Source organism: Remersonia thermophila, chromosome 2 (genome assembly GCF_042764415.1).
Source record: "Remersonia thermophila strain ATCC 22073 chromosome 2, whole genome shotgun sequence".
Taxonomy (NCBI): domain Eukaryota; kingdom Fungi; phylum Ascomycota; class Sordariomycetes; order Sordariales; family Chaetomiaceae; genus Remersonia; species Remersonia thermophila.
In genome coordinates, this window is record NC_092218.1 from 555,431 (window position 1) to 568,647 (window position 13,217).

At 60.2% G+C, this 13,217-nt stretch overlaps 4 protein-coding genes across 4 annotated transcripts; 1 reads left to right on the top strand and 3 right to left on the bottom strand.

Moving 5' to 3' along the window:
* Window positions 1-1,644: 1,644 nt before the first annotated feature.
* VTJ83DRAFT_1601 (uncharacterized protein) lies at window positions 1,645-3,938 on the bottom strand (the record flags this gene model as incomplete). The annotated part of the gene is made up of 5 exons (XM_071007779.1): window positions 1,645-1,760; window positions 1,966-3,555; window positions 3,606-3,738; window positions 3,801-3,859; window positions 3,911-3,938. The coding sequence occupies 5 exons, from the start codon at window positions 3,936-3,938 to the stop codon at window positions 1,645-1,647; spliced, it is 1,926 nt and encodes a 641-aa protein (XP_070868141.1).
* Window positions 3,939-4,797: 859 nt separating this feature from the next.
* On the top strand, window positions 4,798-5,730 carry VTJ83DRAFT_1602 (uncharacterized protein; the record flags this gene model as incomplete). Its single annotated transcript, XM_071007780.1, has 4 exons — window positions 4,798-4,948; window positions 5,017-5,041; window positions 5,393-5,560; window positions 5,685-5,730. 4 exons carry the CDS (start codon window positions 4,798-4,800, stop codon window positions 5,728-5,730), a joined length of 390 nt encoding a protein of 129 aa, XP_070868142.1.
* Window positions 5,731-6,154: 424 nt separating this feature from the next.
* On the bottom strand, window positions 6,155-8,764 carry VTJ83DRAFT_1603 (uncharacterized protein; the record flags this gene model as incomplete). Its single annotated transcript, XM_071007781.1, has 3 exons — window positions 6,155-7,751; window positions 7,822-7,915; window positions 8,002-8,764. 3 exons carry the CDS (start codon window positions 8,762-8,764, stop codon window positions 6,155-6,157), a joined length of 2,454 nt encoding a protein of 817 aa, XP_070868143.1.
* Window positions 8,765-9,627: 863 nt separating this feature from the next.
* Window positions 9,628-12,178, bottom strand: VTJ83DRAFT_1604 (uncharacterized protein; the record flags this gene model as incomplete). The annotated part of the gene is made up of 2 exons (XM_071007782.1): window positions 9,628-9,997; window positions 10,071-12,178. The coding sequence occupies 2 exons, from the start codon at window positions 12,176-12,178 to the stop codon at window positions 9,628-9,630; spliced, it is 2,478 nt and encodes an 825-aa protein (XP_070868144.1).
* Window positions 12,179-13,217: the final 1,039 nt, after the last annotated feature.

Here is a 13,217-nt window from a genome sequence, read left to right on the forward strand (position 1 = left end):
GGGCGCGAGCGCGCGCGATCCCTCTGAGATTGTCACTTTTTCATTCAGTTCATTCGGTTTGTTGTTTTTCTCTCCTTCCATGGTGGAACAATCGGGGCATTTTGACGGTCACTCAGGCTCCATTCTCCCTCCTGTGATTCAGTTCGCGGGCAGCGGAAACGGGGCCGACCCAGTGGTCCGACAGATGTCTTTTTCCTTCTCTGGGATTCGGTTCTTGGAGACAAGCTTCTGGGATGTACGTCTTGGAAGGGGACACAGGAAAAAGCGCCGGTCGGATCGGGTTGGTTTCCTGGAGCTGACACCGTCTTTGTGTACTTCACAACATCCCGAGGGTTTCGCTTTTCATTTCTCTGTTTTTCATTTTCCATTCGCACGGCTCGGCAGGAGATGGGGGGACAATCACGTGGTGTCGCGACGAGACTTTGGCCTGTTCACAACCTTCCATGATTTGAGGCGGAGGATCAGAGGTCGGCATCGGCCTGGCGGGGGGAGAGAGAGCGAGAGATGAGATGAGAAACAGCCCCCGCATGATTCACATTGAGGAGGAAAAAGCACAAAAAAATCCCTGGCTGGAGAGATGGGGGATGGGGTCCGCCTCATTCGGCTCGACCGGTTTACCAGGCGGACGGGAACGGCACAGAGCGGGAGGCTTGATGATTGTTGACCACAGATCGCACTGGGGCTTGGGACTGTCTGGGAGGATATCGGGTAGATAGGAGGGCTTTTCTCTGCTCTGAGGACTAGACGGGAAGATCAAGTAAATATATGGTGTGATGAAAAACCGCAATCCCAATGCCGTGCGTGACATGTTTGATCTGAACAACCCTGGCGGAATGAACGCCGGGTGGACCTACAACGGCTTTGCTTCGGCCTCGTTGCCGGCGAGGACTTCCAGCCGCTGCCAATGCTAGTCATGAAACCTCTATTCGACGATGGGGAGTTATCCACGGAGCACGCTTTGGGCGTCATCAACACCACAAGGGCGAGCCCACGGGAGGTCGCGTTGACAAACATCTCCGAGCAGGCAGCGCGCCCTGTCACAAGCGGTGGCCTGAGGCCCAACGCCACTTTCACCATCTCCACCATCGCCAATACCAAGAGCAAGTACCAGAATCTCAACCGCCTGGCTTCAGAAGCTAAGGTCGACGACAGCTAGCAGGAAATCAACGACGGGAACACGAGGCTTCAAGGTGCGAGCAGCGACCACAAAATCCAGAGGAACACCTGCCAAGATTTCCAACACAAGTGCACGGAAGCACGCGAGTATGGGGGCATACGCACCGGGGGGAGCGAGGTTGAAAAGGACAGACGGCACCCGAGCAAGTTTCGAGCATGAGCACACAAGAAAACACATCACATTGCACACGCGGCGAGGGGGACGAGAAAAGATTCGGACACAGAGCCCGTCCAGTTTATTGCTATCGGCCCCGAAGTAGAGGACCGTGTATTCTTCTCAGCGACAACATTACAGAGCGCATGGGTATCATCATGTGTTGTTAAAGCCCTATTCTCCAAGAAAAACCCTTCCTTCCTACCATCACCGAGCACGTTTCACTGAGCGAATCGAAGGTGTCGTGTCTCTTGCGGGATAGGCAACGAAACGAGGCGAGGTAGCGAGGCGCCGGGGATCTCGGAACGCGAGCTTCATTGCCGACTGTTCCAATCACTGCTCCAGATAAAGGTCCGGCATCGGAACGGGGTTCCTTGTTCCTTGTCGCCGGACGGGCCCAGAGGGCGAGCGCACATGAAGAAGGCCCTGCCTGAGGATGGTGTCAGTAATGAGGGAGGAGGACAGAGACACGGAAGCAGAAAGGTTCAACAGAGGGGAATGAGCAGGGGAATGGGGGAGGGATGGACGGAGGAGCGGGAGACGGACAAGAAAGGATAGGAGGGCTTAAACCACAACAAGAAGAAAGACGCGAGGCCTGGAGGAGATGGGCTCATGACCGACAAAAAAACACATACCACAGTTGACGCCGGGCTTCTTGGTGACAAGCATCTGGCAATCCTCGCCGTGCTCGCACTTGGGAAGTACCCGCTTCCCAAGCAGCTTAGACCATGACTCCTTGGCTTCAATCGGATCAAAGACCTTCTCTGTGGAGGAACCTTCGGGCTTTGGGGGGTCTTCAGAAGAGTTGGATGTGTTGTTCTTGTTGGCTGCGCTGGCGCTCTTTGGGTCCGTGTGAGAGCCAGAATCAGAGTCTTTCGGCGGTTGTTTTGAAGTGGTGGTGTCGGCCAGGTCGCCGTTCGTCCCCGGCGTCGGCGTCTTGGGTTTGAAGAAGCCTTTGAGGGTGCTCTGCGCGGTGCCTGAGGCCGAGCTTGAGCTCTCCCTGCCCAGGGCCACCTTGCCCTTTTTCTGGGGCCGACTTTGGAGAGTGGAGGACTCTGCCTGCCTTTTTGGAGGAGGAGCTTTCTGTGGAGATGCCGTCTTTCTGTTTGAAGACGCGCAAAGGCTCGAGACGCTAGCCGTGGACGCCGGCGTTACCGCTTCGGTAGACGGTTCAGGTGCGGCAGCTGTGCTACCTGGTTGTGGATCGGAGCTGTCGGTTGTGTCGGCTTTGGTCTCCGAAGCGCCCAGGCCATGTTGATGATCACTTGGGGCTGGCTTCGGGCTGACCTTTGGCGTCGTGGCCTTTTTGAAGAACATGTCACGAATGTTTCGCCGTCGATCGAACTCGGGAATGAGCTTGGCAGACGTGGGCAGGAGGTCCTTCGTGGTCCACTCTCGTTGTCGAACGCCGCCCTTGAACATGCCTGGGGGATTCATGACGTCTTCTATGTGGACCTCGGCGCCGTCGACCGTGACAACATCGCTTATGGTCGCATAGACAGGGCAATGGTCAGAACCCAGGAGGCCCTCCTGGATGTTGGCGTCGATGAACCAGGACTTGATGCCCGAAGTGCAGAGAACGTAGTCGATGCGGCTCCCAAAGTTCCCTGGTCTCGCGTTCTTCCTCGTCTCCCAGCAGGTGTACATGCCCTGCCGGGCGGGGTGGAACTCCCTGCAAAGGTCCCAAAGAACGGGTTCCTCACGGCCCTGGTCTCTCTCCCCAACAACGTAGCCTCCAAACACCAAGTGGTTGAAGAAGCGCCGGGAGGGGGTCGAGAAGAACTCATCCATTGTCATTCCTTCTTTCCTCAGGCGCTCCTGCAGGCCGGCGGTGTCCAGGTCGGAGCGGATGATGTTGAGGTCGCCGCAGAGGAAGACCTGCTTCCCCATCTTGACGAGGTTCCGCACCCTGGCATCGATGGCGTCGATGTAGGCTTGGCGAAACTCGACCCGTGTCTCATCTCGCATGGCGGGGCTGTAAACGCCAATGAGAACAAAGGCTGGAAACTCCAAGATGACGCAGCGGCCCTCCGAGTCGAGAGTCTGCTCGTCAATGGAGCTGGAGAGCTGGTCGGGAGTCGGGTAGCCGCCGATTTGTTGGTCCTCGGGCAGGTTCCGGAACATGGTCGATGAGTTTGGAGGGCAAAGGACGCCGGTGATGCCTTCTTCAGCACGGATGGGACAGCATTGGGAGGACCGAGTGTATATGACCACGCCCGAGTATCCTGTGCGGTGGTGAGCGTCGTTTCCCGGGACAAAGACCTTCAGAGCCAACCTTTCTTGTACTTGGGAAGGCTGAAGTAGACATCCCAGCCTGGAACCAAGACCATGTCGTCACGAAGATCCTTGCGCTGGATCTTGGTCTCCTGCATCACGACAATGTCGGCTTCAAGAATATCGAACATGGCCTTGGCGAGGTGAGCCCATGGTCCGGCATGCAGAACACGTGGAGGATGGCGTTCAGGCCTACCTGGAAACTGCGGTTCTCCCGCCATGGCTGGTAGGAGAACGGGTTCCGTATGCCGTTGACTGAGGGAAGTCAGATTCTAGCCCACGCAAACCCGCCGACAGCGCTCTCACCATTCCATGTTGTAATTCGGAGCGGCATCGTGATGTTTGGGCCCTGGTGGCGAGGCTTCCGGGCGTTCCTCTACACACGGCGGAGGAGGAGGAGGAGCAGGGCAACGCGGTGGTACGCGAGAGAGAGAGAGAGAGAGTTGAACCAAACGAAAAGAGTTGGGTGAGACAAGTTGATTATTTCATGGGCAAACGGGGCAATCTTCCCGCCGCTTCCCAGACTCGGCAGCTATGTGATATTGAGGGCAATGGCGGAGGAGGATGGACGAGGATCAGGAAGATTCATCGAGGAAATGGCTGGCGTTCTTTCAAAACGAATCATACTAACTCTCGTAGGTATGCATCTTCAAGGCAGAAGAACAATGGCACGGCTATTTTTTTTCGTTTAATTCCTCAGTGTCTTTAGCGTGATGTTCTGCTCGTTTTTTTTTCCAAGGTAAGAAGGCAGTTCTGGCGTGTCCATCTCATCCAGTGCCTCTCTCCTTCTCAGGGCAAGGCAAGGCGTCACGTCCGCCGCTCCTGCCTGCGCCCCTGTCCATCGCGAGGTCACATGATCAGAAAGGAAGGACTTGGCAACAGCGTGGGAGCGATTATGTCAGCGCGTCTGGCCCGTGCGCCCCGCTCCGCACAAACCCGATCCGAGATGTTCCCGAAAATGATCTGATCGGGGTCTGACCTCACCACGGCGACCAGCGTTGCTTGGCTGCTCGGTGGGGCCTCGGCCTCGAAGGCGGGCCAATGGCTTCACGCCAATCTCTGGGGCCTTTGGAAAGAGAGCTCTCCGTTCCGTTAACGTTTAACCCCGTCCCAGCTTCACAACCGCCCCGTCGTCGAACCCTCCCAACAGAACCCCTCCATCGCCTGCAGCCCCGACGACCAACCCGCCCGCCATGATCGCGCAGCGTCTGTCCGCCCGCGCCGCCCAGCGCCTCGCCGCGCAGGCCCGCGTCCAGGCCCAGCGCCGCTTTGCCACCACCGAGACCGAGAACGCCTTCGTCCGCGAGCGCCGCCACATCAAGGAGCACGCCGGTGCCACGACTGGTGAGCCATTCCCGGCCTCCGGCCCCCTCGGTCGACAAAAGCCCCCCGAGATGCTAACGTCGCAGCAGAGCTCTGGCGCAAGATCTCCCTCTAGTATGTCGTCTCCGGTTCCCCGTTTTCTCATTCTTTCCCGTCGTGCGTGGTTTTCGTGGGCAGAAGGCTGGGCTGGGAAAGCCGTCGTCCCGTCCCCGTCGCATCGCCCAACGTCCGGCCACGTGCGTTGGAACCTTGCTTTGTTCTCTGGGACGAACGGACACGGGCTGGGGACATGACACGAGGCTTCCACCCGCACGCACGCACGCACGCACGCACGCACGCACGCAGGCTCGCTTGCTCGCCCGCCCATTGCACCCACCAATCCGTCACCAACGCCGTTTTGATATCCTACCCAACCCGTGCAATGAGCTCGCAAATCTGACCAAAAACCTCTTTTCTCCCCCGCAGCGGCATCCCTCCCGCCCTCCTCCTCGCCGGCGCCAACGCCTACATTCTCTGGAACGAGCACTGGGAGCACTGGTCCCACCTCCCTCCCCTCGAGGAGCGCGTCGAGTACCCCTTCCAGAACATCCGCACCCGCAACTTCCCCTGGGGTGACGGCGACAAGACCCTGTTGTACGTACCCACTCCGCATCCTGGGGGAAATCGAGCTTCGGATTTCCCGGCTCGCGAGAGAGAGAGAGAGAGAGAGAGAGATAGAGACGTCTGTTTTGATGCTAACGTGATATGCCCAACACAGTTGGAACGAGGAGGTCAACTACCACAACAAGGACAAGACCAAATAAGTCCGAGGTAGATGATTCTTTCTTGGGCTAGGTAGAGACGACTACTTGGGGATGTACAGTAGAGAAAGAACCAAGGTGTGAAAAGCCAACGAAGGCAGAGAGCCCCGACGGCGAAAGTTTTCTAGAGTTGAAGAGCCCAAGACAGATATCTTGTCTGCGTGTGTTTGTGTGTGTGTGTCTGTGTGTGTGTGTGTCTGTGTGTGCAGCCTCTCTCGTGTTCCTTGTGCACGCATCCTCCTGGAAGGACATACATGCCCCCAGCATGCAGACATGTCTTGCTAGCTCTCCACCTTGGACCACCATGACAAGACGTTGACATCAATTGCCCATCTCCTGACAGCGGTCGGATATCCCCCACCTGGAAGCACAGCACCTCGACAAGTCATGCTCCCGGCCTTCTCCTCCAACCCAAACAGCCCATCCATCACCCGCCACCCCTTCCCACCACGCCAACCTCCTCCTGCCACACCGCAAGATACCTCTCCGCGCACTGCTCTGCCCTCACCATGTCCCCCTCAGCCCTGTACAACGCCGCCTTCTTCGCCAACATCTCGCACTGCTTCCCCGCGTCCTCCATGGCTGCGAAGCACTCCATCGCTCTGTCTAGCGCCGCGTGCGCCTTGGCCAGCATCACGCCCACCTCGCTACCCTTGCGCCCATACCCATCCCTCCTCATCGCCCCCACCAAGCCCACCCTCGCATCCGCCAAGTGGCTAAACAGCAACCCGGCATCGTGCACGGCTTCGGCCTCGAGACACCTCGGCAGCGCCGCCACCAGCAACCGCTCCGCTGCCGCAAACTCACCCAGGGAGTTGAGCACCCCTGCGAGCGCCCCGCAGGACTGCCACAGCAGGGCGAGCAGGCGGGCGCGCCACGCGAGGCTGGCGGCGCGCATGGCCAGCGTGAACCCTCGCTCCGGGCTGCCCGTGGCCGAAAGGAGCTGGACCTTGACGAGGAGGAGCCGGACGAGGGCGTGCGTGTCCGTCGTCGCGCCCGTCGGGGTGGTGGTGGCGCTTGCCGCCGTGCCGCTCGGCTTCTCGGGCGGCGAGGCGTGCGTCGTGCGCGAGCCGGCGGCGGAGAGGAGGTCGTCGACCTTGGCGAGGGCGGCGGCGAAGTCGCCCCGGCGGGCGAGGGCCTCGACGTGCAGGAGGTGGACGAGCAGGACGATGCCCGGCTCGACGTCCTCGGGCCCGTGCTGCAAGAGCTGCGCGAGAAGAGCGTCCGCGGAGTCGAGGTCGTTGCGGTGCAGGTCGCGACGGAGCTTGACCAGGGCGCGGCAGAGGCGCCAGTACTGCTCGGCGCGGGCCGAGCGGAGGGCGTCTGGGTCGATGGCCTCGAGCCGGGCAAACGCTTCGTCGTAGCGGCCCCGGCTGGCCAGGGCGCCGGCAACACGGCAGGTGAGGCGCAAGCGGTCGTCGTAGACGGAGGTGCGGGCGTGGCAGCGGAGGAAGACCTCGTTGGTGATGGCGGACATGGCGGCGATGCCGAGCCGGTCCCAGAGCTCGATGCTCAGCGCGTGGTGCGGGCCGATCATGCTCTTGACGTTCTTCTCCGCGATGACGTGGTAGCACCGCACCATGCTCTCGACGGCGGTCGAGATGCTGTCCCCTTTGAGCAGAGCGAGCTTGGCCTCGCTCAGCAGGGCTGAGCTCCAGAGAATCCACATGCCCGTCTCCTTGGCCTTGGTCCGGAGGAACGCGAGGAGCTCCCTACCGCTCCCGAGCATGCTGCTGTCCTCCAGGCTGTGGACGAGATGCGGATGGGCCAGGGAGAGCTGGAAGAACCAGTTCAGCGCAAAGTTGAGACACGCCGTGTCCCGGTTCTCCTTGGCCGTCGCGATGGCCTCCAGCATGGTGGCCACGGCCTCCTTGTGACACCCAAAGTCCGACTGCACGATGCCCAGGTTGAGAAGGGCGTACTGGTAGAACAGGCGGTCCCGGCTCTGCATGGTGTAGTCAAAGTACCTGTGCAGGTCGTCAAACGACGACGGGAACTCGCCTGACCTCCATGAGTCGGTGAAGCTGCTTCGGTCAGCATACGCTCCCTCTTGCCCACGGTCTCCAAGGGAGGGGAGGGGGGCGGTTCACGAACTTGAGGTAGTGACTCAGATTCGGCGTGACACGGCAGTTCTTGATGAGTTGCCGGAACTGATTCCTCACGTTCTGCGGGACTCGGGTTCCGTACCCTGCTCCGCGTCAGCCCTTGCTGTCCCCTTCTCCCTACCAGCCTACGTAGGCTCCATCCTGAGAGCCCGTGGGAGAGACGACTCACGCTGCACCTGCTCGATCTGAAACTCCAACAAGCTCTCCACATCGTCGACGCTCACCGGCGGCGCCGGGTCCTGATCATCCGCCAACAGCATGCGGCCGTACGCCGCCACAGCAACGTCGTTGGTCTTTGAGCCCCACTCGCCCTGGCCGACCTCGAGCACGGCATCAAAGCTAAGGCGGCCGTGGTTCGGGTTGCGGCGCCGCCAGTAGGCCGCCGTGGGTTGCCGGTAGCGCACAAACGCCTTCCACAGCTCCGCGACGTGGTCAAAGTGCAGCTTGGCAAACTCGAGGTGCGCCTTGCGGACAAAGCTCCCAAACGGCGAGTTGACGGTGAGGCGCACGCCCTGGGGCGGCGGGGGCGGCTCGCCGCGCTCGGCCATCTCGCGCAGCTCCTTCTTCGTCTTGGCCAGGCACCGGCTGGGCAGCTCGTCAAAAAAGTCGTGCAGCGCGTGCAGCGAGTCGATGGCCCAGAGCTTCTCGAGCAGGCGATCCCAGAGGTTGCGGCCGGGGAGGCGGTCGACGGCGGGGAAGGCGGCCAGCACCTCCTCGAAGCGGTGGATGGAGGCGGCGAGGCGGATGGCGCTCTCGGCCCGCCGCCATTGATCCGCGGGGGCGGCCAGCGAACTGCCCACGCTGCTGTCGAGCAGGTGGGCGGTGAGGAAGTCGATGATTGGGATCATGGCATCGTTTCCGAGGGCCCCTTCGATGTAGAACTCGATGATGGCCAGGAGGGCGATCTTGGAGGGTGACAGGTACCGCAACATGGCGAGACAGATGCGGCCCCTGAGACGGCCGAGCTAATGCTGCAATGAAGAACCGTCTATCATGTTTTGTTGGTGAGCAACCTATTCTATCTGTTTGTTGCCGTACAAAGTGAGAGGAAGCACTCACTAGATGAGAGCGGATGACCGCCTTTCAGTCTCGACCTCGCGCTCCTGCACAAAACACCCTCGGCCGTTGATGAGAAACAACAACAACTCGTCATCCACCCGTTTCATGCAGAATTCAACATTCAACGGAGAAAATTCTGCAAAATTTGGCGAAAGAAAGAGCCAACAAGAAGAGAGGGAAGCCTTGAGCAAGATGGCTCAGTCTCGTCCTGGGAGTTGCGATCCAAGACGCGGTTGGGTTGACAGTGTAAATTCCGCACGGTGCGCGAGGTGATTGGCATTGGTGGTTTTCACTTCCGACCCTCATCCCTCACTCACCACTTCACTACTGCGTACATACCAAACATCATTCTGATCAGCTCGCCAGGGCTTCCGAAGGCGCAGTTCACAATGCGAGAGCCCGATCGGATCGTCGACTGTGGTATCGAGTTAAGATCCCTCGGGGGATCACGACACAAACACTAAAAGAGGAGGTATCACCATCATCATCCCTATGTACATTCTCAAAAGCGAGAGTGGTCCAGCCAATCCACCCAATCGCCAAGCGCCATGTTGTTGGTGTATCCATACCCAGTGAGCGCCATGGTGCCGTATACCCGTTCAAAAATGCAATCAATAAACGCAAAGTTGCCCGCCCGCCCATTGCTTGTGCACCCGGGTGTCCTCGAGGCCACCACCCCACGCCCTCCCTGTGGGCGGGCTTGACAGAGGACTCCCAAACATGATTTCCGACTTCATTAACGGCCCCGTTCTCCCGAGCTTCCCTGATCCTGCCACGAGCGAGACGATGAGCCTCCGCTTGTGAACCGAGTTAGCCGGCTCGCCAGCGGTCCCAAGAAGGCGTCGCTCCGGCCGGCCTGCGCCGGCCAGTTGTGTCCAGAGCCGCGCGTGAACGAAGGCCCCCGTTCGAGGTCATCGGCCTGGTTCGGCGAGAAGAATCCCCTCGGGTCCTCAAACGAGTCGGGACTCTCGCCGTTGCTTTCATCGGCGTCCTCGCGGAACGGCTCATACGTCGGCTCTGACGAGTTACCCGCCCTCGCCAGCGACCGGACCACGTCGCTCTTGCAAATCGGACACGTTCGGCGGCGCGTGGTCAACCAGGGCGTGCTGTGTTCATTGTTAGCAGGCTCCCCTTCAAAAGGAGAGATGGACCTGGGGCTTGGGGGAGGCGAAAACTCACATGCACTCGACGTGGAACTCATGGCCGCAGGGAAGGCTCATGACCTGGCTGACACCATCGACGTACTCCTCCAGGCAGACCACGCATTCCACCTGTCTTCCCATGTACTTCTTCCACTGGCTGGTTCCCCCGCGCGACGTCTTCTCTGGTGACTGACGGCGGGCCGGCCGGCTGGCGGTTTCGGTGCCGCGGCGGCCCCGCGACCCATCATCAGCCGCGCGAGACCCAGGGGCATCTTGGAGCAGCGGCGTCGTTGGAGATGCGCTACGGGGAGTCGGGGTCCGCGACGACGACGATGATGATGAGGGGACCGTGTGGTACGTCCTCACTGGGAGTCTATCGATCACCGACTTCGGCGCTCGCCACCGACGCATCCGGATCTTGACTCGGAGAATGAGGAGGGCGTACACAACCGACAACGTCACAAGGGGGCTAATGACGAGGATGACAAGCGTATCCAAGAAGGGGCTGGCGCTCCCGGTGGGTGTAATGGTGACCCAGAGGCCTTCGCGGACCACCTCCTCTTCATCATCCTCTGGATCTGCGTACTCCGATGCAGAAGTTGAGGTTGAAAAACTCTGGGTTTCGTGGATCGTGTCCTTCGATTCCTCTCCCGAGCCTTGGCTGCTACCAAAGCTCCCCGAAGAGGATCCGCGGTTCGATCCCGAGACCTGAGACTTGCCATGACCCTTGACAAAGTTATCATCGGCCGCAGGCTCGTAGGCTCCCGTCTGCGGCGCGGCGGATCCCCCTGCAGGTTTCCGGTCGCCCCGGAAGTTCGCGAATTTGCTCGCTGACTTGTCTGTGGCTTTGACGGACGTGCCGAGGCGGTCAGTCGGAGCATCCGAGGAACGGCCATCCGCTGACGTTGCTCCGGCACCCTTGGCGGAGTTCTTGCCGATCTCCTGGGTGGTCCCGACCAATCCATCCCGGCCCAGCTCGGCAACTTCGTCATCCAACGGGCGGGTATGCGCGTTAGACGAAGCGCCTTGCCCGTCTCCCCAACCGAACAACCATGACTTCCGGCTCTTGTCGGACGGAGAAGACCTCTTCAGCTGAGAGCTCGCGTCGCCAGGGTTTAAGGTCTTGGCCGTTCGCCTCGCCGAAGGGATCTGCTTCTTGGGGTTCTTAGCGCTCTTGGGCTTTGTGGTTTGTTGTTGGATCTTCCGCAGGGCTTCCGCGGTGGCGCCAGAGACGCCCTCGATGCGGCCGCTGGGGTGCGACAGAGAGGAGAGAAGATGAGCGGTCGTGCGAGTTGTGAAGACGGATGGAATCGTCACGTTCTCGGCGTTGCCCTTGGCAAACATCTGGATGAGAGGGCCTCCCTTTTGGTTGTCGCCAACGATGAGGGCAATGGCGCCGCGGCGTTGGGCCCACTTGACCTTGTCCAAGAATCCGCAGCCACCACGGCTGATCAAAACGATCTTTCCCTTGATCTCGGCCGTCTCTTGCATCGACTGGATGTCGGCATGGGTCGCGTCCGAGCCCGCCGGTCTATCGCTGAAGGAGCTGGATGTCTCTTGATAGCCCTGAAACAGATGATCGTCCGTCCCGTCGTCAACCACCTTGGGCTTGCTTTTGCTCAGCTTGTCTGGCGCCAACCTCCGGCCGAGAGCCGGTTCCTTGTCCAGGGGATGTAACCTGGGCCCCTTGGCCGAAAGCGCGAGAGGGCTCGTCTCGACGCCACGCATGCTCTCCGCCACGGTCTTGATGCCGAGCCCGGTGCGTTCATCCGTCCACCCTGGAATGTCGCTGCAGCCCAGCTCGCCATCGCCCTCGCCTTCGTGGAAAACATCATCGGAAAACGTGCTGCCCACCCAGAGCTGACCGCTCAGCCCTTCGGAGGGCAGAGGAGGCCCGAACGCTGCAGGCCGTGCCGGGAAGAAGGTGGCGTTGTCATCGGTCAAGCTGATAGCCGCGTTTGGCGGGAAGAGGATCGAGAAGGGTGTTGTCCAGGAGAGCGTCGAGCCGGCGCTCGCCTTCTTCACCGGCGAGGCTGGCGGTATTCCCGACGCATCAGATAAGCGGTTCGCGCTGATGGCGCGATAGACGAGGAGCAGTGCCGTGAGAGCGAAGAAAACAAGTATGGCGATTCGAGGAGGCCTCATCGTAAAGGCTTCGGGGCCCAATCCTCTTTGATGACGGCGTCGAGAGGCAAAACGACAGAGACGGTTGCGCGGACGGCTCGAGTGCTATGTCGGGGTGCGTCTGATCATTCCTGTAAGTGGTTGGGAGTCGAAAGAATGATACGACTGGATGAACAAGCTGCTGAGTAAATGGCCGGGCGGTAATTCTAGGTCGCGAATGAGGGCGATCGCCGTCAAGGTGGTGGATGAAAGCTGGGGAGTTTTGCTGGGCTGAAATGGGTCGAAGGTCCAAGGAGCGCAAGGCCGTCCGAGCCGATAACGCTAAGCTGCACAGTCGCACACGTCAGGTGGGGAGGGGCCATGCGGTCGGGTGGTCTTACCCGCGCAAGTTTGCTCACAGGGACTGACGTCGCGGTCGCTGGGACAAGTCGTGCTCGGCTTGAGAGGGGACGTTGGGCTCCCAACCCCGGATTTGGGGCGATGATTTCATTGGCGTGTGCCGGGCGCAGCGAGGGGATGCTCAGCAGAGCATGGCAGATCAGCATCGGACGGACCCGACAGCAGAGCAAGGCGTCGGCCGGCGTCCACAGCGGCGTTGACAAAGCGCGGGATCGCGCGCTGGTGAACCTTGTCTTCCCGAGCTGGGCATCCCCGCATCTCCGGTTGGCTCGAGCCCAGCCAGCTCCGTATGCGTACCGTTCCGCACGGTACGCCCCTACCCTCCCGCACCGCCGAGTCTTTCCGTCTGCAACCTGACCCGCAAGGTTCTGATTCACCTCAGCTGACCACGCCCGACAAGTTGAAAGATGCTTGATGGCTCATGATGAGGGTCTCAGAAGGGGATACAACGCTGAGCCAACGAGGAACCACCACCAGGAACTCATCCCCTGCCGAACGAAGAATGGGACGAGTCACCTCCAATGGCAAACCCTGAGCTTTCATGACTGCATAACGCTGGAGAGTCACGATGGCATTTTTGCGGATGAGATCCAGGCAAAGATCGGACAAAACCACAGGGGAATGGGACGCAATCCAACCCCCCCACACAAGCGGCCCATGC